The 24,266-nt window shown below is 38.3% G+C and overlaps 1 protein-coding gene across 3 annotated transcripts in view; it reads right to left on the reverse strand.

The window, feature by feature from the left end:
- The window catches only part of LOC150102912 (uncharacterized), a 536,005-nt gene that overhangs the window by 309,627 nt on the left and 202,112 nt on the right, over positions 1–24,266 (reverse strand). For all 3 annotated transcript variants that reach the window (XM_090397626.1, XM_090397627.1, XM_090397628.1), the window contains one exon: positions 4,082–4,141. In XM_090397626.1, coding sequence (XP_090253752.1) covers positions 4,082–4,118 — 37 coding nt within the window. In that variant the 5' untranslated portion in view covers positions 4,119–4,141. The remainder of the gene's footprint in view (positions 1–4,081; positions 4,142–24,266) is intronic.

A 24,266-nucleotide genomic window follows, 5' to 3' on the forward strand; every position in this document is an offset into this window, starting at 1 on the left:
ATTCTACCTTCTGGTGTCTGTCAGTCAGTCATTCCACTATCCATGCCACCAGCTTCATATTGAATCCCATTTGCTCCAAATTTTTGTAGTAGTTTTCTATATGATATTCTGTTAAATATCTAGCAGTATCATGGTGTAACCATTTCCATTTCCTAATTCTGCTGCCACTCTATTATAAAGCATGAGTAAATTACTAAGGAAGGGTCTACCTTTTGCAAAGCCATACTGCCCACCACAGAGAATCGTATTTTCCTATCTACTGGATTTTACCTTTAACCAACTTTTCAAATTAATTAGATATTAACTAGATATTAATTGGTCTGTAATTTACTACTGTCTTGGAGTGACCTTTATGTAATGGAATTATCTTACCATCTCTTCACTCCCTTGGCAGTGCTGAGACTCAAGATTAAACAAATTTGTCAGAAGCACTGCCAATTTCCTAACAGATTCCTGTAGCACACCATCCACTCTCACTGCTGTATTCACTTTGACATTTTTCAGTATGCTGAGCACCTCCTGTTCATCCATCTCAATTCTCACATCAGCAACTGCAAAATCTCCACCCTGATAATACACCCTTCCAAATTGATCCCTCAGCAACTCAACTGTTTCTTCCGCTTCTGTCACTCTTCAGCCATCAGAAATGATTAAAGTCATCCTTCTATATTCATTCTTACATAGTGAGCAGAAAACAGAACACTGATAACTTTCAGATTCCCATCCATATCTGCAAGAAATATTTAAAATTTTTAGTTTTCTTGTGAAAGTATATCCATCTCCAACCAATCAGAACACTGACTATTAACAGACATAATAAACTGACCTCATAGCCTTAGTTCTTCAGTAGTAATTTCAAACAAAACAACCCAACTCCATGTAATGTATACTTAAACTCACCATCCAACAATTTTATAACCCCATTCTATTTAATTTCTTAATATTTGGAATGCATTCTTTCCTTGTCCAAGTGTCTAAGCAACAATGATCTCCTTTCCATTTAATTCCTCATTCCGCACTGTTGCTACACTTTGTAATTACACATATATCCTTTCCAGACAGAAATCCTCATATGGTTAGCCTTGTGGTACTTTCACCAACTGGAGGTAAGTTTGGCACTTTTTTTGGAGAAAAAAAATGAATTCAAGAAATTCTTTCCTTCACCTAGATGTTACTTTTCCCCCCCCAATCAATATTTCTGATCAATAGCAGAAAGTAATAATACTGATATTTCCAATTAATATCATCACCTTCCTCTTATTCACTAAAATGATTTACCTAAATTTCCATTTCACTGTTCTCTAGACATTTCAAGCTTATTACCCCCCCCCCACACACACACCCAGGGTCGGCCATCTCGGGGGTGCAGTGGGTGCATTGCACCCGGGCCCCACGATCGAGTGGGCACAGTCGGTACACATTTGCGGAAACGTATTATATTTCAAATGTGTTTTTTTTTGTTTTCCTGTGCCAAAATCATTTGCAGGTAAGAGGTTTTACAACACGTTTATTTCGAATCCTTTAATTTTTACCTTTGAAAAATATTTTAGGGCCCCAAAAGGTTTCTTGCACCCGGGCCCTTTACAGAGAAGGCCGTCCCTGCCCCCACCCCACAAACATACCACCTGAAAACTGCTGAAACTGACACTATTTAGTGTAAATGGTTAGAAGCACGATTACCTTGAAGCAGCTCCATTTCCATTTAGATCAGCTATTATCACACATGTGCATCCAAAAGTTAAAAGATAACCTTTTGATGCAAAATAAATATTTGTTTCAGAAATATGAATCACTACATTGTAGAAATTTAAACTATGGTTTGACTTTTCCATTCTACTACCACCTTTATGAAATGGCACTATATTAACCTGTTTTGCACTTTTTAATAAATCTTACAGTTGCATGATTTTCAATGAACAGGTCAATGGCATACTGTCAGTTTTTTTAACCCATTCTCTTAAAACATGTGACAAAATTCCATCTAGACCCACTTCTAGGTATTTTTCCATATCATTCACTTGCCATCCCTCGACTCTCCCCAGGAATAAACTATGTTACACCAGAATAAAATATCTTGATAAAATAATATTTAAACAATTCTACTATATGATCTTCATTTGATCACATTTTTTATTCATAAAGTAATTTTTTCCATAAACATTTCTCTGCATAATGAAAAAAAAACCTTGAACTTTTCCCTAATCTGCAATGCTAATCTCTTTTCATTATAGCAACCACTGGCTATAATGACAAAAGTATGTCATTAAAGAAGGTGGAAACCTTCTTTGGTACTTTTATGATAACCACCTCTTCCTTTTCTTCTTCTGCAATTCCTGTTATCTAGTCCAATGGATTCCCAATGGAGTGGAGTGACTTGAAAGAGGAGTTGAGTTCAAAAGGTCAATGGGCAAATTATAATACATATTAAAATGGTTGGAAACTATGGAGGGATTTTAGCAATTTTGAAGAAAAAAATCTTATGTTAGAATGGTTACATTGTCTTCTGCATAGGGAGCATTTTTTTTTTTCAAGAATAATGAGCTCCATGATCTTCTGAAAGTGTGCATTTCAATTGTAATCTGTTTAATTATGTGATCAAAATTATCACATCTACAACCAACTGTTTTTACATACAAAGAGATGCACTAGCTATCAATGTTTAATTTGATTCTGCAATAGAATTTCCTCATGAAATAAACATCAGTAACAAAATTAATGAAACAAAAAAAAACCATGTAGTTTACTAGGCTTATGTATAGCCTCTAATACCACTCTCCAATTTATACTTACTCTTAAGTCACTCATACCAATATCACAATCATCTGCTCTGCATTCTGATCTCTTCATTGCGAAAGTAATGTCTCTTTTGTTTTCACAAGGCAAGCATCATCTAGCATTCTGCTCAATATAACTGAAGTCATAAACTACATATATCACACTTTTCAGTCCATCAATCACTTACGCCTTCTTCTGATTCCACTGTTCTTCCACTTTCCAATTTTATGTGTTCTTTCCCTTCCATATTTTTCCTCCTTATACTTCATCTTAGATCATCTCATCTTCTCACCTCACTGCTCTGCTTCCATTATCAGCTATGTTTCATTATTTCTCTTAAACTGCTTTAATTTAATTTTTTGGGGGGAAGGGGGGGACTAAGTGGTTGTGAAAAATATTGATAGATAAAAAGAATCATTTTTATTAATAATCATATTATTAGATAATAATAATTTTCATGCACATTACCATCAACGTAATTTTTTTAAACTACTAATTTTCATTTGTAAGCAACTTGCTAACATATTCAGATTATACTTAATGTTTTACATTTTAATGCAAATATCTTATGAAACATTTTCCCATGTTAATGACTCACATATCTACAGCTCACTAAAAGTCTTGACGAAAAAAAAGTACACTTTCAGTGAAATAGTGACACCAATATTTTGATATGACTGTAGTAACTTTCAAATAAAATTCTCTATGAGCAGGCCTTTTTTTTCTAAAAAATGTTTTCTTGGATGAAGATATGATCTGATGTGATCCAATCACAAGTTTGAAAAATTATTCAAACTAAAGAATAATAATGATGAACACCCCCCTTCCCCCCAACCACCACCACAAACCATGGAGTAAATGTCACATACACTTAGTGATCAAGTACCATGGCTGGTGAATTACATAACCCAAAATGAACACTGTATCTGTCTGCTTGTTAATTTTCAAATAACCTGAAAATATGACAGGTTAATGATGACACTTCATAATATATAGTTAAAGCTAACAATTAAATTTGTTCATAGTTATCTGTTTTAATTATCTTTCTTTATGTATTTTACATGAAAAAAAAAAAAAACAACAGTGAACTATGGGCGACAATGATCACAGAGTGATGTTTAAATACATGAATGAATGAATTAACAAACATCTGTTTTATGTAGAGGATATTACACAAAAAGAATCTTTGTTCTAGGGTGGTGTCCATTAAGTCTGAAAAATCATGTTGTTTGTTTTATACAGCTAACCAAAACTGATTTTTAGGCTACTGATATATCAAGTGAAAATGTATTAACAAGTAACTTACTTGAAAATATGCTTGCAGTAGACTTACTTGAAAACATACTTCTCGCATAAACTTGAGAAGCTAAAAAAAAATTACTAATATTAAAACAAGTAAAAATTATATATAGTTATTAGAATGCACACATACATACACAATGCATTAATGCAAAGGTTGATCTAACAACTGGATGCCATTTACATCAGTGACAGCTGAGATGCATCTTGAATTTCTTTCATATCATATACATACACACAGGCATAATGACATTGTTATGCAAAATGAAATCCACTAAAAATGAATATATAGAAAGCCAGAAGAACTGCATCTTAGGCAATGAAATCTATATTCAGTCAACATTAGGTCCAACCAGCATGCTACAAATGGTAAGACCACACAGTACAATTGAAGAGTTCAAGGAGTATATAACAACAGACAACCACTGAGGAGTACCATGTTTGAACAACAAAAAAACAAGCAACTATTACTAAGATCAACAATGAAACATCAGCATTAGATATGTGAAGACTGGAATAAGGCTGAATAAAGTAATGAATCTCAGTTACTTTATCTCAATGTAATTGGAAGAACAAGGTTACAGTGAAAACAACAACATAAACAAAGACCTATCATTCTGCAGCAATGGAGAGGTGATATGCAACATATTTTCCTGGCATATCAAGGAGCCTCCTTAGACTCCTTTAAAGACTGCAGTTGTATTGAGCTGCCATCTAATGAGCGTTGCCCATCTTTTAAACCATATGATTCTTGTAACTGTCCATCAACCTCTTACATCAACAAGAAGAAACCAGTAGATCAAGGGCTTACTAATGCAATAGATGTACATAGTTGGCTGAACATTGTCACCCATGTACATCCAATCATGTTAATGATTTATACTATGCGTGCACTTCCAACAGGATAGCGTAGCATGTCACAGGTCTTGTTGTTCAAGAAAGGTAATGTGACTAAATGATAGTGACTTTATCTTATTGGACTAATCACTCTCAGTCACCAAACCTCATTTCCACCAAGCAGTTTTAATGTAAAATAAGATGTAGTAAAATAAGAAGTTTCTGAAACAGGCTAACCACAATCAAATCTGAGAGAAACTGCAAAATTCTTCATGTCTACTCAAGCATCTTGCCTGAAATGTTTCTTGAACTTCACATTCACAATACCTTATCTATTTCATCTCATGACTTTTCTCACTGGACTGATATATTTTGAGTGAGGAACAATGAAGTATGGTAAAGTAACCCTCATATACTTGAAGCCATTTCGACATGATCTGTGCCTTCTGTCAGAGCGCAATGCCTGTTCTGGTGATGTTCTCTAATGAGAACAGGTAATCATTATGAGAGTGATACATTAGGTAACAATGTCCAAGCTGCAGCATTCACATACTGATTGAACAGTAACATCAAATCTTAATGTTTGCTAAAAAAAAAATGATGGTGTGATGCTATGCTAAAAGCATGATGCCACAAGGAGCAAAATGCTTTCAACACAATCTCATGCCTACAGTGGATGCATTGTGCCATGTGGAGCAATGGATCCAATGGCTCAAATTCCCATAAATGATATCATGAGCATGTCACTAGAGTGGGGAAAATGAAACCATGATTTGCCAAACCGGATGATTTTTTTTAAAATTTTTTATTTTTTTTTTTTACACTCCTGAAGAGCATCCCATGTCAATATTCCTTTAAAATATTGAACACATTGCCTTGTGTTTTGTTGACAGGAGTTCAAGTCTGTGAGGTTTTCACTAAATTTGTATTGTCCATCTTTTAAACCTCGTGTATAGAGGCTTAAGTGCTGTGAAGACATAATGTTGGAGGTTTAATGGATTTTTTACAACACTCAGAAAGGATTAAAAAGAATTTAATACTTCCTATATTTTTCGTCCTAGTCACTAGGACATCTACAGGGATTACAAAAATAACTAATATAACATAACACAAATATCATACAATACTAAGCCCAACCACGTGGGTGACACTAAAGTCCTATCTAGGTGGAGCTACTAAGGGCGGTTGTAGGTGGCCTGGAATATAAAGTAGGATCTCTGGTGATGAGTGTTTCCCAAATTTTCGGAAGCTTAATGCAACCGTATTTATTAAGATTTGGTTGATTTCTAAGAGCTGCTGCTGCTTCTAAGAATAGTCTCTCTTTCTTGAATTTGCTGTGATGGAGCATGGTGGTTTTCTTCCATGATACGCTGTGGGTGGTGTCCAAGACATGGTCAGCCAAGCCTGAATGACCATAGTTGTGTTTACAGATGTAAGACTTGTGTTCCTCTAGGCGGATGGATGCTGATCTGCCTGTATGTCCAAAGTACGCCAGCTTACAGGAACAGGGTACTTTGTAAACTCCAGGCAGAGAGAGAGGAGGGAGCTGATCTTTTGTAGAACGGATAAGGGTAGCAAGTTTGCGGTGGGGTTTATATGCTGTGTGTAGGTTGTACTTTTTTAGAATCTTAGCTATTTTTTCGGATGTGGCATGGATGTAGGATATGGTGATGGCATTTTTAAATTCTTGTTGACGAGAAGGACCGGGAATGGGAGAGGAACTAATTATTTTTTGTCTATGGCTCGTTTTTCAAAATCTTAAAAAAAGACATAATGTTGGAGATATAAAAAAATACATAATGTTGGAGGTTTTGATTTTGAAAAACGAAAATTTGGGAAACACTCATCACCAGAGATCCTACTTTATATTCCAGGCCACCTACAACCGCCCTTAGAGGGCGCTCACCTAGATAGGACTTTAGTGTCACCCACATGGTTGGGCTTAGTATTGTATGATATTTGTGTTATGTTACATTAGTTATTTTTGTAATCCCTGTAGATGTCCTAGTGACTAGGACAAAATATAGAAAGTATTAAATTCTTTTTAATCCTTTCTGAGTGTTGTAAAAAATCCATTACATCTTTTAAACCATATGATTCTTGTAACTCTCCATCAACACATTCCTCTTGCCACTGTTGTGTGCAAATACTCAGCAATATAGTAAGTACTTTTCACTAGATTTGCACTCATATGCCTGTACAAACTACTGTGCCATACTCAAAGTCACTTAAACTGAACTAATGGCTCATTTTCATGTTCCAACAGGTGCATATGCATAATGTATGGAAAAATGTGTGTTGAACGTACCGACAAATAACCGGCGGAAGTCTGTGACGGCAAATAATAGAATGTTCGTAAACGTCAATAAAATGAAGGAGCGAGTGCTGTATGGGGGATTCGCTATTAAGAGGCGTAATAATTGAGAGTTTAACGAAGTCGTACCAGCCGGGTGCGAACATAAAGGACATCAGCGAATCTATTCGACTGCAAAAACAGAGGGTGAAAGAGATGATAATCGTGGCAGGAACGAATGATTTGAAAGAGGACAAAATGGAAATGATAGAGGATGTGAGGGAGTTGTTTGAGGTAGTAAAAGAGAAGAGTGAGAGAGTTAAGATGGTGAGTATTTTACCGCGGTATGACAGCGAAGTGTTTAGGAGGAGGGCCGCAATTGCCAATGACTTTATGCGTGGGTTATGCATGGAGAGTAGTGTGGAATTTGTGGATGTGTGGAATGAGTTCAATGGGCGAAAGGACTTATATAAGATGGATGGGTTACATTTGAATGGAGTTGGTGTACGGAGACTTGAAAGAGTGTTGATGAGTGATGTGGAAGTGGATATACAGACTCAGGGAAACTAGATTTATTAAGAGGAGGGGGAGTAGATATGCAGACTTTAGGGGGGCAGTTAAGTGTATGAATGAGTATATTATGCCCGAGCAAATACGATGGACAACAAATCAGAATGGGATAGTTAGTATAAGGCATCAAAGTAGGGATGGGACAAATGGGCTTCTGCGATTCATGTACACTAATGCCAGGAGTATTAGGAACAAGAAGGAAGAGTTTTTGGCCATGGTTGGCACTTCCAGGCCACAGGTTGTCGGTATTAGTGAAACATGGCTGACAGAAGATGATAAAGCTAGTGGGATTGAATGCGACGGGTATAGCGTGTTCAGGAGTGACAGGGTGAATAAAAAGGGAGGAGTGTTATTGATGATAGCTGATGAGCTTCAGCCAAGGAGTATAGAAGTTGAACTGCAGGATGGGGAAAAAAGCACATTTGAGGCTGTTTGGTGTGAGATAGAATCTAGCAGAACAAAATATACAATTGGGTGCTGCTATAGACCGGGTGATGGAGTGGATGGTGGGGATAGTATACATAAGCAAATAGAAGAAATGAGTGGAAGGAGGGTAATTATTATTGGTGATTTCAATTATGGTAACATTGACTGGAAAGAGGAGAGGGCACATGGGAGGAAGGAATTGGATTTTATGCGGTTATTAAGGGACAACTATCTACGGCAACATGTATTGGAAAATACCAGGGGGCAGAGAGTGCTGGACCTAGTAATTGCAACTGAGAATGTGGCTGTAACGAACATGACCATGTTGCCACCAATTGGTGAGAGTGACCATAAGGTCATGACTTGGGAGGTGGCTAAAGGAGTCGAATTTACAATTAAGACAAGGTACATGTGGAATTACCGGGCTGGTAAGTATGACAAGCTTAGGTGTGTGCTTGGCTCAATGCCATGGCATGTAAAACTGCAAGGGCTGGATGATGATAGTGCATGGGAAGTGGTTAAGAACTGTTTGCAGGAGGCAATGGTTGACTGTATACCAAGAGTCCGAATAATAAATCAAGTAGGGGTTAAATGGATGAATAACACTATTAAGCTTGAGCTGCAAAAAAAGAAACAATTGTGGAGGGAATTTAAGGAGAAAGGTGGCCATCAGGTGCAGGAACAGTATAAAGCTCAGGCCAGGATGGTAACAAGGGTGGTAAGAAAAGCAAAAGCAGATTACGAAAGGAAATTGGCCACGCAGGCTAAAGAGAATCCCAAACAGTTTTTTCAATATGTTGCAAGTAAAAGGAAAAATGCTCATGGTAGAATGATTTTAAAAAATGCTGAGGGTAGGGAGGTAACCGAATCAGTCGATATTGTGGAATTACTGAGCGAGCACTTTGCAAGAGTATATCATCCAGGTGGTGACTTTGCAGGAATGGAAGAACCAACAGCTTATACTGGAATTGTGATGAATGAAGTAGAGGTAACTAGTCTATTACAGAACCTCAATGTCAATACATCTGTGGGATTGGATGGTATACCAGCTCGTGTCGTACGTGAAGCGGCCAAAGAATTGTCAGTGCCCTTGACCATTTTGTTTAATTTGAGCCTCAGGACTGGGTCAGTCCCAAGGGGGTGGAAAGAGGGGAAAATAGTTCCACTGCACAAAGGTGGTTCCAAGGTTGCTGTTGAAAATTACCGGCCAATCAGCATAACAGGAATCATTATCAAGGTCTTAGAGAAAATAGTCAAGAGGAAAATACAAGATTGGATAGAAGAAAATGGGATACTGTATCGGGGACAGCATGGTTTTGTGAAGGGTAGGTCATGCCTCAGTAACTTGCTCACGTATTATAACACAGTGACGGCTGAACTGGATAAGGGTAATGGGTTTACAGTGATTCTACTGGACCTTGCTAAGGCCTTTGACAGGATACCACATGGAATTCTAATCAGTACATTGCAGCATATGGGAATGGACATAAGGTTGGTGAGATGGATAGGAGGGTGGTTGACAGAGAGATATCAGAGAGTGGTTTACTCAGGAGTAGAGTCCACAAGACGGCCTGTGACTAGTGGTGTGCCACAAGGATCTGTTCTTGGACCACTGCTGTTTAATTTGTTCATAAATGATATAGGAAAGGATCTGAGAGGAACAGTTCATTTGTTTGCGGATGATGCGAAGTTGGGTAGGGCAATAGTGAATGCAGATGACGTCAAAATTTTGCAGGATGATTTGGATAGATTGGAGGTCTGGGCTAAGGAGAATGGATGTCAATTTAATGTGGCAAAATGTAAGGTTATGCATTTTGGGGTGAAAAGATTGGCGGCAGTTTACTGCATTGGTGGAACCGTGCTCCAGGAAATTGATGAGGCACGAGATTTAGGAGTGTTGGTGGATAAGGAATTGAAATTTAGGGGACACATTGCAAAAGAGGCCAAATCAGCTCATCAAATCACTTGGTTGCTGAAGAATACGTTGACAAGCATAGACAATCAGGTTATTGTTCCTCTGTATCGAGCCTTGATAAGACCCCATCTCGACTACTGGGCTCAGAATTGGTCACCTAGGTTTCTTCTTGATGGGGAGGAGGTGGAGAGGATCCAGAGGCGAGTGACCAAGATGATAGCAGGTCTGTGGAATGAACTGTATGAGAACAGGTTGAGGATTTGTGGGTTGCAAAAATTGGTTGATAGGCGGAGGAGGGGAGATATGATTGAGACATTCAAATTACTGAAGGGTTTCTATAAAATTAATTCAGAAGATATTTTTGAGAACAGGGCTGGTTGTGGGAGGACTAGGGGACATTCATGGAAACTGGGCAAAAGTGTGGTTAGTAAAGGTGTTAGAGCTGGGTTCTTTACTTTTAGAGTAGTGAATGAGTGGAATGCGCTCCCTGAGTCTGTGGTGGATGCTGTGACAGTGAATGAGTTTAAGGCGAGGTATGATAGATACTGTATGAATGTTGAATAGTTGTGATGAATATGATTTGGGGCCTCCCTCGATGAGTCTAATGACTCCGTGGAGTTGCCCGTAATAATAGTAATAGTAATAATAAGCATGAACATACACACCCATTTGTATTTGATTACTTACTCTACATAGACCAGAAAACACACACATATATAAACAACATCTAAAGTAGTGGACCATGGTAATCAAATGAAACTTCAATTGTAAAAAAAAAAAAAAAGAAGAAGAAGCAAGCAAGCAAGTTCTCTCCCCACTGGAAACCGGGTTTACAGTTTCCAATATTTATTGTGTATTAAAACCTTAGTAACATTAACAATTTGAGCATAACTGACAAACATTATGAAACAAGTATCATATTCAAGTTTTTATTCAAATTAGCATATACTTAATACCATTAAATATCCATGAATCAACAGTGATTACAGAAAGCCTCTCAATCAGCAATATATCCATCATAATGAATCTTAAACTCATTCATAACACACACTGGCAAGAAATTTCACTCATCCACCACTCTCCATGTAAAAAATTTACTCATCAATTCTTTTTCACTACATCTTTATACAAATCTCCCCTGTCACCATTTGCTTTTATGTATAATCTTTTCTGAAATAATCCTATAAAATCACTTCAGTAAACAACTGAATATTTGAATATTGCTTGTCAATCCACATGAAGTATTATATATCATAACATATAAAGACAACAGTGGCCCAAAAAACAGAAAGTGGACACTGGTTATCTTCCTTATTCTGGGATGCTACTTATCCCCCCCCCTCTCTCTCTCACTCACATGCGCACACGCAGAGCTTGCTATTATCTCTTACTTCTAAAACTACTAAATCCTGTAGATTACATTCTACTACAGGCCACTACACCATATCTCTTTCTTCTAAAATTGCTGTATGTTATATGTGTAAAGCATGAAAAAGGTAACAGTTAATTATTATTATTATTTGTGACACCTCCAAGGAGTCCGAACACTCATCGCAGGAGGACACCTATTGTACAAATTAAATTTATGAAAAGGAGACCTGACATCTACAGTGTATCTGAAAGGAGAATTGGTTATAATATATTGGTTAAAATCTTTCTACATCTATCTCTAATCTAGATTATTTAATAATAAGGAGATGCACCTTTTTACTATTTATATATGGGAAATATATAATTTCACCATTAATTCAACCTTGGTATCACTTCTAGGTCTGGCTCCCATTAATAAGACCTCAAACCAGTCTGGGTAGTGACCCTCCCTATAATGCAAAGTATTAAAAACTACTAATATGATGTGTGCTTTGCATTATGGGATACTAATACAAATGAAATAAAGTCATCAACATCTTTATAGAAGTAGTCTAGTAGTGAAGATGCTTTCTGCACAAACTTTGTTTGCTTACACTTGCATAAAGGAATAAAGAAGAATATACCGTATTTACTCGAATATAACTCACTCTTGCATATATCTCGCACCTCTGATTTTACTTTATGGAAAAAGAAATTAAAAAAATTTCACATATTATTATTATTATTACATGGGCACCTCCATGGAGTCCAGAGACTCATTGCAGGAGACACAATCTACCATACCCCTCCCTGAGCCCATTAATAGACAAAGCACTCACAACTGACCCTGGCAACCCATTTCACTCATTCACAACTCTCCAAGCAAAAAATATAGTCCTCGTACCCCTACTAACCACACCTTTATTCAACTTCCAGGGATGACACCCTTTTCTGGTTCCTCTAGCCAAGTGCTCAAACATTTCATGGGAATCTATCCCATAAAACCCTGTAAGCAACTTAAATGTTTCCATCATATTTCCTCTTTTTCTCCTATCAACCAGCTTCTGCAATCCACACACCTTCGATCTATCCTCATAGGGAACATTCCACATGCCACTCACCATCTTGGTCACTCTCCTCTGAATCCTCTCCACCACTTCCTCATCCCCAAGAAACCCAGGGGACCACACTTGAGCACAGTAATCCAGATGTGAGAATATCAAGGCTTATAAAGAGGAATGACAACATCCTTATCTCTACTTGTTAAGGTGTTCTTCAATAGCCAAGTAATCTTATGGGCTTCCTTAGCAATATGTCCTCTAAACTTTAACTCTCTGTCTACCACCACCAACCCTAAATCTCTAGTTTCATCTATTTTCTGGAGTACAGTGCCATCAATGTGATATACGACTTGTAATCTATTTATCCCAAAACGCATAACTTTACATTTCTCCTTACTAAACTGATAGCCAATATCTTTTACCCATAACTGACAGCTTCTTTAAATCATCCTACAAGCTCTCCACATCGCCTTGATTAACTATTACTCTAGCTAATTTCGCATCATCAGTAAACAATTGAATATTTCCTTTCAGGTAATTTCCTATATAATTTATGTAAAAATTAAACAGTAGTGGTCCCAGCACTGAACCATGTGGTACACCACTAGTCACCTGTTTTGCCTTGATTCTGCCCTTCCATATACCTCTTTTTGATATCTGTCCAGCAGCCACCCTCCTATCCACTTAACCAGTGTCATATCCATTTCCATTTGTTCTGATTTGTGTAACAGAGTTCCATGTGGTATTCGGTCAAATGCCTTCACACATTGCACTCCTTCCTTTCATTTGATAAACCTTATCCTACACAACTCACTTCAATCCACAGAACATGAACCACAACTTCCCTCAATGCAGACCTCCAAAACATCCTCTGATGGGGCTCAGATAACCTTGTCAACTTCAACGCTGGTAAAACCCAGTTCCGTTTTATTTCTCACAAAAAAGTACCATTTTCTCCCAGTATTATTTTGGATAACACTCAAATCCCCGGACAAGATGAAATTTCTCTTCTCAGAATTACCATGACATCAGGCCTCTCCTGGCACAAACACATCACAACCATTGCATCCTCAGCTTCCAAAAAACTAGACTTTCTCTTTCGCTCAAGACGTTACTTCACTTCAAAATAGCTGAAAATTTATTTTTCACTTGGTTAGAGTATAATAAAATTAGTTTAATCCTTTATCCAAGTGTGAGCAAACAAAGTTTGCGCCTGAAGTATCTTCAGGACTAGGGTAAGGTGATACAACACCAGGGCAACTCGTTGCAAAGGTGGAGAAAGCTACCAACATCCTATCTCAGTATCTCCTATAATGCAAAACACATCTCCTTGCAGATATGTCTAATGTTATGCATTAAGGGAAGGGCCACTACCCAGACTAGTTTCGACCTTTATTGAGGTCTCTTCAGTGGGAGCCAGGCCCCAGTGGAGATACCAGGCATTATAGGAGATACTGAGATAGGATTGTTGGTAGCTTTCTCCACCTTTGCAACGAGTTGCCCTGGTGTTGTATCACCTTACCCTAGTCCTGAAGATACTTCAGGCGCAAACTTTGTTTGCTCACACTTGGATAAAGGATTAAACTAATTTTATTATACTCTAACCAAGTGAAAAATAAACGTTCAACATCTTTCTCTAAATCCAGAGTAATTTATTAAAAAAAGGGTGGCACACCATTTGGCAACTCCTATAGGTAGAGATGACCTGCTAATGCTTCTGCCTGGTATCTCCACTGGGGCCTGGCTCCCACTGAAGAGACCTCAATAAAGGTCGAAACTAGTCTGGGTAGTGGCCCTTCCCTTAATGCATAACATTAGACATATCTGCAAGGAGATGTGTTTTGCATTATAGGAGATACTGAGATAGGATTGTTGGTAGCTTTCTCCACCTTTGCAACGAGTTGCCCTGGTGTTGTATCACCTTACCCTAGTCCTGAAGATACTTCAGGCGCAAACTTTGTTTGCTCACATTTGGATAAAGGATTAAACTAATTTTATTATATTCAAAACAGCTGTTAACCTTATACAAATCGCAAATCCGCCCAGCTATCGAATACTGTTCTCACATTTCGAGCGAGGCTCCTAAAAGCTCCCTCAAAATGCTTGACTCAATACAGAGGAGAGCAATTAGACTGATAAATGATCCATCTCTTACCAACTGACTCTCCCCACTTTCACATAGACATTTAGTCTCTGCTATTTGTATATTCTACAAATATTTTAATGGAAAATGCTCATCTGAAACAACATCAATAATTCCCCTACTCTGTACTAAACCCATTGGAACACGTACAGCCACCTCCCAACATCCCTTCACGGTACACCTTGAAACCCACAGAACAAGTTTCTTTTCCTCCTCCTTCATCCCTGCTACTGCTGTACTGTGGAACAGTCTTCCCCCTGAGGTATTTCTCAAGGAATACAATATACAGGCTTTCAAATCGAATGTTAACAAGTTCCTCCTTCCCCCATCCCACTACCCATATATGGTACTAAAGTACTATAGGTTGACCAGCCAACCTCTCGTATATGGGCCCAACATAAAAAAATAAAAATAAAAATAAAAAATCCAGTAAAATAATTGTGTAGCCATTTCCATTATCCAACTCAACTGTTACTTGATTATAAAAAGTTAGTCAATTACTAAGACATGACCAACCCTTCACAAAGCTTTGTTGACCCTCATACAGTATCATATTTTTATCTACTCACTTTTGAATTCTCTTTTTTACCAATTTTTCTAGTACTTTTGTCTATAATTTGCACTGTAGTCTTAGAACCTCCCTTATACAAAGGAAATATTTTGCCCTCTTTCCACTCTCTTGGAACCCTACCAGAGCTGACTTAAATTAAACAGCCTAGTCAAAGGCATTGTCAGTTCCCTTGCACATTCTTGCAAAACCCTGGCTGATGTCTCATCTAATCACACAGCTGTATTTACATTGAGATTCTGCAATATCCTAAGAACCTCCAATTCATCTACCTCTGTTCCCACATTAGTGTCTGTCACAGAGGTTAAAGCAGTAACCTCACTAGGATGATATATCCTTGCAAAGTGGTCACTCAGTAACTCAACTATTTTATCCACTGCAGTGTTCTCATGACCACCATCTCTCATTAAGGTTGATCTTCCATAGTCATTCTTCCTCTTATGCCACATAACAAAAGAACTCTTTGGGATTTCCTTTGGCCTGCTCGACTAAATTCTTCTCATAATCTGACTTTGACTTCTTGCCATGCCCATTATATACCCTCCACAGCATTTTCTTCTTCTGCAGCTCATGCTTAACGATATTACTCATCCATCTAACTCCTACCTGATTAACCATCCTTACCCTAGGTATGCAATTTAATACTGCTTCCACTAGATGACCCTTAATTATATCCTATGAACTACTAACATCCTTATCCTGCAATGTTTTATGACATGGTACATATTTAAGCTTTTTCCTAAGCATATCATAATCACCTGCCTTGTAGTTCCACAAATACCCCTTCTTGATAGAATATTCCTCATATTTTACAATCTCCCAAATCAAGGCCACATGGTCACTTTCACCAATTAGAGGCAATGTTCTCACCTTGGTTATGGATAGCTCTTCTGATCTTATGACCAGGTCCAATACTCTCCCACCTCTACCCTTCCATCACTTGCTGGCTTAAGTAATTATCTCTCAGCAAGTGTATATATTCTATTTCCTTCATGCCATGTGATCTTTCTTCTTTCCAGTCTATATCTTCATAGTTGAAGTCCCCCATAATAATCACTCGACCTGTACTCATTGTACCAATTTGGTGATGCATGTCTTCCAGATCATCTGTAAAACTCACTGGCCTACAGCAACAACCAACTGTATATTTTGTCTTACTGGCCTTAATCTCACACCAGAGTGCGTCAAATGAACTGCCACCCTCCTGCCTGTTTCCTATTCTTTGTGGTTGCAATTAATCTGTATCATCATCAGTACTTCTCCCCCATCCTATCTTCTCTATCTTCCCTGAAAGTACTAAGCCCTTCACATTCAATTCCTGTAACTACATAATCTGCTGTTAGCCATCTCATTAATGCCTGTAGCTTTTGGTAAGGCTGCACTAACCAATGCCAAAAACTCCTCCCTCTTGTTCCTAATACTCCTGGTAATAGTATATAGAAACTGCAACATCCCATTAGTTACCCCACCCACCTTCATTTTCTGAATTGACTACCCTATTCAATAATTTTGCTTAAGAAACTAGATTCCTTACTTGGTCATTCTAACACTCACTTGCTTCCACCCTAATTGCTCAAGTTTTCCTGAATTTGCATTTCAGCATGCTCAGTGAACAAAGCTCTCTCCAGAAAGCTAACACCAATACCATTTAGATGCAGTCTATCAGCACTGTAGCAATCCTTCTTTCCATCAAACAGAGACCACAGATCCACAAATTCTACATCATTCCTTTTGCACAATCTACGAATAGACTCATTGGCTATCAATGCCCTCCTCCTGAATTCGCCTCTATCATAGCATGGTAGGAGACTTACAATATTCACCTTCTTGCTCTTCAGTTTTGCCTCTGCAAACAACTCCTTTACATCTCCCTTCATGGAATACTTCTTGCCTCTCAATTCATTTGTACCAACCAAGACAATCACTTAATTTGACTTATCTTTTTGCATCCAAATGGCATGGCTAATATCATGAATTAAGTACTCTCCTGATCATCAAGTCAAGGTTCTGGAGAAATTGATAAAAATTAGAATTCAGGACTGGGTGGACAGCAATATGATACTTTATATGGGACAACATGGTTTTGTGAAGGGTAGATCTTGCCTTAGCAATCTGCTCACTTTCTATAATGAAATAACAATGGAGTTGGATAAAAAAAAAATCCTTTTTCAGTGATCCTGTTGGACTTTGCAAAGGCATTTGACAAGATTCCGCATGGAACTCTGTTGCATAAATTGGAGCAAATGGGTATGCAACCGAGGCTAGTAATTTGGATTAGAGGGTGGCTAGTGGATAGATATCAAAGAGTGGTTTATTGTGGAGCGAAGTCCAGTAGAAGCAGGTGACTAGTGGTGTGCCTCAGGGCTCAGTGCTTGGTCCTTTATTATTTAATTTGTACATCAATGATATTGGGAATACTTTGAAAGGAGATATCCACTTGTTTGCTGATGATACAAAATTAGTAAGAGCGATAGTTAATTCAGATGATGTGGATATCTTGAAGGATGACTTAAATAAGCTGACGGTTTGGGCTAAACTAAATGGCTCCCAGTTTAATGTGGCCAAGTGTAAGGTGATGCACTTCAGAAGAATGAGATCACATGCTGTTTACTATATTAATGGAACTGAACTGCAAGAAGTTGATGAGGCTAGGGACCTGGGAGTTACTGTGGATAAAGAACTTAAGTTACGAGGGCATATTGTAAAGGTTGCCAAAACTTCACATCAGATTACATGGTTATTGAAGAACACACGGACAAGCAGGGATAAGGAAGTGATTGTCCCACTTTATAAAGCATTAATAAGACCTCATTTGGACTATTGTACACAGATCTGGTCACCTGGATTTCTTGGCGATGTGGAAATGCTGGAGAGGATTCAGAGGCAGGTTACGAAAATTGTTGCATGCCTGTGGGATGTCTCCTACGAGGATTAATTGAAGGTCTGTGGGCTTCAAAAACTAGTTGATAGACGTAGGAGAGGAGATATGATAGAGGCATATAAATTATTAAAAGGGTTTTATAGAATTGATACTGATAACTTTCTTAAGACCAGTGCAGGAAGGGAGAGAATGAGGGATCATCCCTGGAGATTATGTAAGAGTGTGGTTAACAAGGTATTAGGACTAGATTTTTTGCTTGGAGGGTTGTAAATGGGTGGAATGTGTTGCCAGAGGTGGTTGTGAATGCTTCATCTGTGAATGAGTTTAAGGGGAAGTATGACAGGTATTGTGTGAATAACAGTTAGTATGTTAATGTTGGGTCTCCCGCAACGAGTCTTTTCACTCCATGGAGGCACCTTATATAATAATAGTAATAAGGATCACATTTTGGCATGCTAGTTCTTTATTAATATCTATTCATTTTCATCTATTTCCACGGCCACATTTTCGACATTAATAACATAATTTCCCATCTTATCATTGGTATTTGTTGCATTCTTGTCACATAACAGACACTCACATTTAAAACACTCAATATTATTATTATTATTATTATTATAGCCCAAGACCTCATGGAGTCAAAGACTCATCTGGGAGGTCCTTTTATCACACACATCTCATCATATCGTGTCTTAAACACACTCCTTGCAGACACCACACTCTCAGGCAAGGCATTCCAATCATTCACAACTCTGCACGAAAAAAACCTACCTCTCACTCCCCTAATCACACCCTCTTTATACAGTTTCCAGGGATGACCTCTGGTTCTCCCCTGATCTCCCACTACTCTCTGTAGAACTTCTCCACCATTGATCTTATAACAACCCCTTACCAACTTGTAGGTCTCTATCATATCTCCCCTCTTCCTTCTCTCCACCAGACTCTGCAACTTACATCTTCAATCTTTCCTCATACTCAACATTCCAGAGGTCAGAAACTACCTTAGTCAGTCGCCTTTGGACCCTTTCCAACATCTCTTCATCCTTCTGAAAACCCAGTGACCAAATCTGGGCACAATAGTCCATGTGTGGCCTAATCAAAGCCTTATACAATGGAACAAGAACCTCCCTACTTCTACACGTCAGTGTCCTCCGCATCATTCCTAGAAGTTTTTGTGTTGTGTTCACAATTTTGGCGATGTGCCCCCTAAATTTTAGATCCTTATCCACTATCACCCCCAGATCTCTTATTTCCTCCACTTCCAACAATATACTCTCACCAAGCATAAATTCTGCATCCCATCTTTGTTTTCCAAATTTTAAAACCTTACATTTTGCAACATTGAACTCACATCCCCATCTGCTTTCCCAATCACTCAATCTATTTAAGTCCTCTTGCAAGGCCACAACAGCTTCACTACTCTTTATGGTTCGTCCCAACTTTGCATCATCTGCAAACAACTGAATATCCCCATCCAAACCCTCGCCAATATCATTAATATACAAGTTAAATAGTAATGGCCCTAAAACAAACCCCTGAGGCACTCCACTAGTGACTTTCCTTTTCCTGGATATCGCACCCCCATACACAACTTGTTGATACCTATCAGATAGCCAGTCTCCAATCCAATGCACTAATCTAATATCCAACCCCCATCTGCTCTAGTTTGACTGTCAACTTATCATGAGGTACTCTATCAAAAGCTTTTGCGAAATCCAAGTATATTACTGTGTATCCTTCTCCTCTGTCCAAGGAAGCAGTCACTTTATTGTAGTAAGTAAGTAGATTACTAAAACATAATCTCCCTTTAGCAAATCCATGCTGTCCATCAAAGATTATACCATTGTTGTCAACCCAACTCTGGATCCTAGTTCTCACAAGCTTCTCCAACAACTTAACCACAACACCTGACACAGAGATAGGCCTATAGTTTGATGCATGAGTTCGATCACCTCCTTTATGAAGTGGCACAATCTTGCCCTCCTTCCACTCTTTAGGAACTTGACCAAGTGTAAGACTCATATTAAAAATATATGTCAATGCAGGTGTCAACTCTCTGGCACATTCCTTCAGAATATGCGGTGATATATTATCAAGTCCCACACCCTTATTTACATCTAGTTTACTCAACTTCCCAAACACCTCTTGCTCACTTACAGTCAGTCTCACCTCACCATCATCAACTGCTCTCAATCTCTCCATGAAGTCACATTCACAAGATTGAAAGATCTTTATGAACTGCTCATTAAGTATCACCACACATTCTGCAACAGCTGTCTTTATACCATTTCCTCCAATCAATGTCATCCTTCCATAATCATTCTTTCTTTTGCTGGCTACATATTGAAAGAACTCCCTAGGATTCTTTTTGGCTTCATTAGCTAACTGGTGTTCATACCTCTCTTTAGCTACTCTCACCAACCAAGTCACCCTCCTTGCCTGGTCTTTGTAGACCTCATGAAATTGGTAACTTCCACTTCTCTTATGCTGCCTCCACAATGCCCTTTTTCTCTGTATCGCATGCTTAATCTCTTTATTCATCCATCTCACACCTACCTTATTTAACCTTCTCACCCTTGGAATACACTTAGACATTGCATCTACTAAATAGTTTTTGAAAATCCCCCAAGCTGCATTAATCTCTTTTCCAGCTAACTCCTCATTCCATGCTACACACGCAAGCTGCCTCCTGAACTCGTCATAATCACACCCCTTGTAGTTCCACATATACCCTTTTTTCACAGGAGTCCTTGCACTGCTGGCAACCACCCAGGTAATGACCTCATGGTCACTTTCACCAATTGGTGGATGATTTGACACCTCATTTATAATTACATCCTCTGATGAGATGACCAAATCCAAGACCCTTAATCCTTGTGTGCCCTCTGTTACATACTGTCTGAGGTAGTTATCCCTCAAAAACTCAAGAAACTCATTTTCTTTACTTCCAGTTGCTATCTCTTCATTCCAGTCTATATTGCCATAATTAAAATCACCCATAATGATCACCCTTTTCTTATTTGACTATACATTTCACTATCACCACCATCCACATTACCAGGTCTATAACAACATCCCACCAAGTATTTGATTCTATTCACCTCTATCTCACACCATACTGCCTCATATATACTCTCTCTCTCTCTCTTCGGTTTCAATTTCCTTCCACATATTCTTTAATTTTCTTAATTAATACATTTCACATATACTGCACTGATTAATATCCCACAAATTCAAATCACTAGATAACGTGGTCTTTGAAGCCATTTTTCATTGCCATGGTGCCATGCTGACAATATCACAATAAATATCACAACAAAAATGTTATAAAGATACTAAATACTCTAAAACATGAAAATCTACTCTAATACACTATAATACTTTAAGTTTCTGCAAGAAAACACGGTAAAACAGATAAAAATCATTAATTTTGTAAGACCGCTAAATTACCAGGCAGAAACATTGAACACATCAACAGCATTCTGAATGGAGAGGTTTTAGACTGATGGATAACATTTTAATGGTTTGCAGATGGACAACTGAAGTAAATATTATTTGCTGAGATTGCACTGGAGTCAAGATAAAGTCCCTGTAGCTGAGGATCAGAGACAGAGGAAGATGGATCCAAGAGTGAAGACCTGATTATGGCAGAACGGTGTGTGATGGAATACATAAAGGTTGGGACGAGAGGGTTATGAATGGAAATCAGAGACAAGAACGGGGAAATGGGAGTGGACTAAGAATAGAGAGAGATGTATTATAGTGGCCAGAGTAAGAAATGATGGTGTTGGGGGATGGCTTCAAAGAGAGATTGTTGTTTCTATACTGATGTAAGGATTATCAGTAATAATGGAGTTGAATCAATAGCACTGATTGAGTCAATATGCACTAAAAACCACTGGTAAAGTGAAACTTAGTATTCAGAGGATGATATTCCATTGCAAATAAAAACAGGGATACAAAATTTTCCAGAAGGATAACAAAGAAAATGGGAGAGGAAGGAGAACAACAACTGTTAATGATAGCAGAAGAATTGTGTCCCTAAGTGAATGCTGAAAATGGTGGTGTAATGATTCTGAAGTTGATTGGTATGATATTGAAATTAATACAATAGTATATCTAAACAGGAATGCTGTTACAGGTGAGGGAATGTTGCTGAACACTGCATGTAAAATATTTAGGCAAATGGTTGCGCATGTAAAACGAATGTGATTCTAATGGTGGATTTTACTTATAGGAATGTGTATTGGAAGGAGGAGGTAGTGTGTGTGTGGGAGGAAGAAGAGTGAATTTGAGGAAGCAACACAAGGTTTTAAAGTGCTTGATTTTGTGATATTCTCAGAAGATTTAATTGTCAATGATACCAGTGGTTGGTGAGAGTGATCAAAAGAAAGGAGATGGTCAAACAGGAAAATGTTCCTCTCAAGAATGATTGAATGTGGGTGATTGTAAGAAGCACCAGTTAACTAGCATCAATACCATGAGTTTATGAGCTATACTGAAAACAGATTAACATCAGAGTTGAAAAGGAAATATCTGGAACAAAACCCAACTATATACCAAGATAAGTGAATAAACAGAGTAGGGGTAAAATGGAAAAGTGAAATCAGGAAAGCAGTGTGGTAAAAGATGTTATTTATGAAGTACAAGGCAGTCGAGAGTAATCAAATTCACGAGGAGTATTTTAAAGTGCAGGCTAGAAAGGTCACAAGAATGATAAAGAAAGAAGAAGGGCAGTATGAGAGGAGATTGACCAGTCAAGCCAATGATAAATCAAAGGAATTCTACTATCTGGGACAAGTGAAAGTGGATATTTCATACTGTTATCATACATTAGAGATAGGGGTGACAGGAAGTTGACATTGGCATTCCCCATGCAGAGTGAAACGTACCTGAACCGAATGCAGATGGTAAATAGACAGATATCAAGGTTTACCAACAGTGTAATGCAATTGACAAACATGGGTAAATGTTGTGATCTTAGAGACTATGATCTTGGACATGTTATCAGTGCAAGACAGATGGATCATTCTATCGCCTAGGGTTCTTGAGGGCTACCATGAGTGTAGTAGCCGACCACACATCAATTATGACCAGGGTCGACGTAGACTGCCCAGGCTTGTTCATACAGACCAAATACAGGACAACAACCACACAAATCACATTGTTTCAATGTCAGAGATCCAAGCACTGTCAGCAAATGAATGGTATGCATACATACCATGGGCTATGCGAACTGACACCCTAATTTTGTGCCACTATTGACAGGTGTCATCAGTCATTGTGCCTCGCCTGGTTTTGGAACCATCACAACTGGACTTCTGCAGAGTGGAGCAGAGTCGTGTGGTCTGATGAATCCCATTATTAGTTGTACCGAGCTGATTGGGAGATGCAAGTGTGGTATCAACAGCATGAGGCCATGGCCCTGTCATGCCATGTTGGCTATGTTCAAGGAGGTGGTGGCTCTGTGATTGTTTAGGCAGCCTTCTCATGTGGCACATTAGGTCCCATAGTGTGTCTGGAGAGGTCCTTAAATTCTGGTAGCTCGCAGCATTTAAGGACCTCCTCTGCTGAGAGATCACCTACACACGTCCTGCAGCTGATTGTCTGTTTCAGCAGGACAATGCACCACCACCATGGCTCAAAGAATACTCATCTGATTTTGGGACCATCCGGTAGTCCCAAGGTACCTGGATTTAAATCTGATTGAATCTCTCTGAGATGCTGTCCTCCTGTTCTGGAAAACTATTTTTTGGAACAACAGCAGAAAATATTTCAAACTCTGCACCTCTAAAATCATTCTTATAGATCCATTTACATTCATAACAATTTTACCATTTGGAGATAGACGGATCAACAATATCATTTTTTTATGACTCCCACCTACAAAATGTTTTAAAACCCAGAGTATATCAGTACTGTGGATAGACTAAGAGTTTTTTTTAATATCATTCATTTTTATTTTATTATTTTTTGTTGTATTTTTTTTTACATAATCCAAAAAACTCTCTGAATACCCAAATTAGAAACTTTTCAAGCCATTTCAAGTCTCCAATAGGTTGGAGGAGGGGGGAGACATCTCACACCAGGTGATGAAATTCATCTTCAATCTAAAGACATTCACAAACATCCATGTCCATGACATGAT

This window comes from Typopeltis vanoorti, chromosome 9 (genome assembly GCF_054136105.1).
Source record: "Typopeltis vanoorti isolate ZY-2024b chromosome 9, IOZ_Tvanoo_1.0, whole genome shotgun sequence".
Lineage (NCBI taxonomy): Eukaryota > Metazoa > Arthropoda > Arachnida > Uropygi > Thelyphonidae > Typopeltis > Typopeltis vanoorti.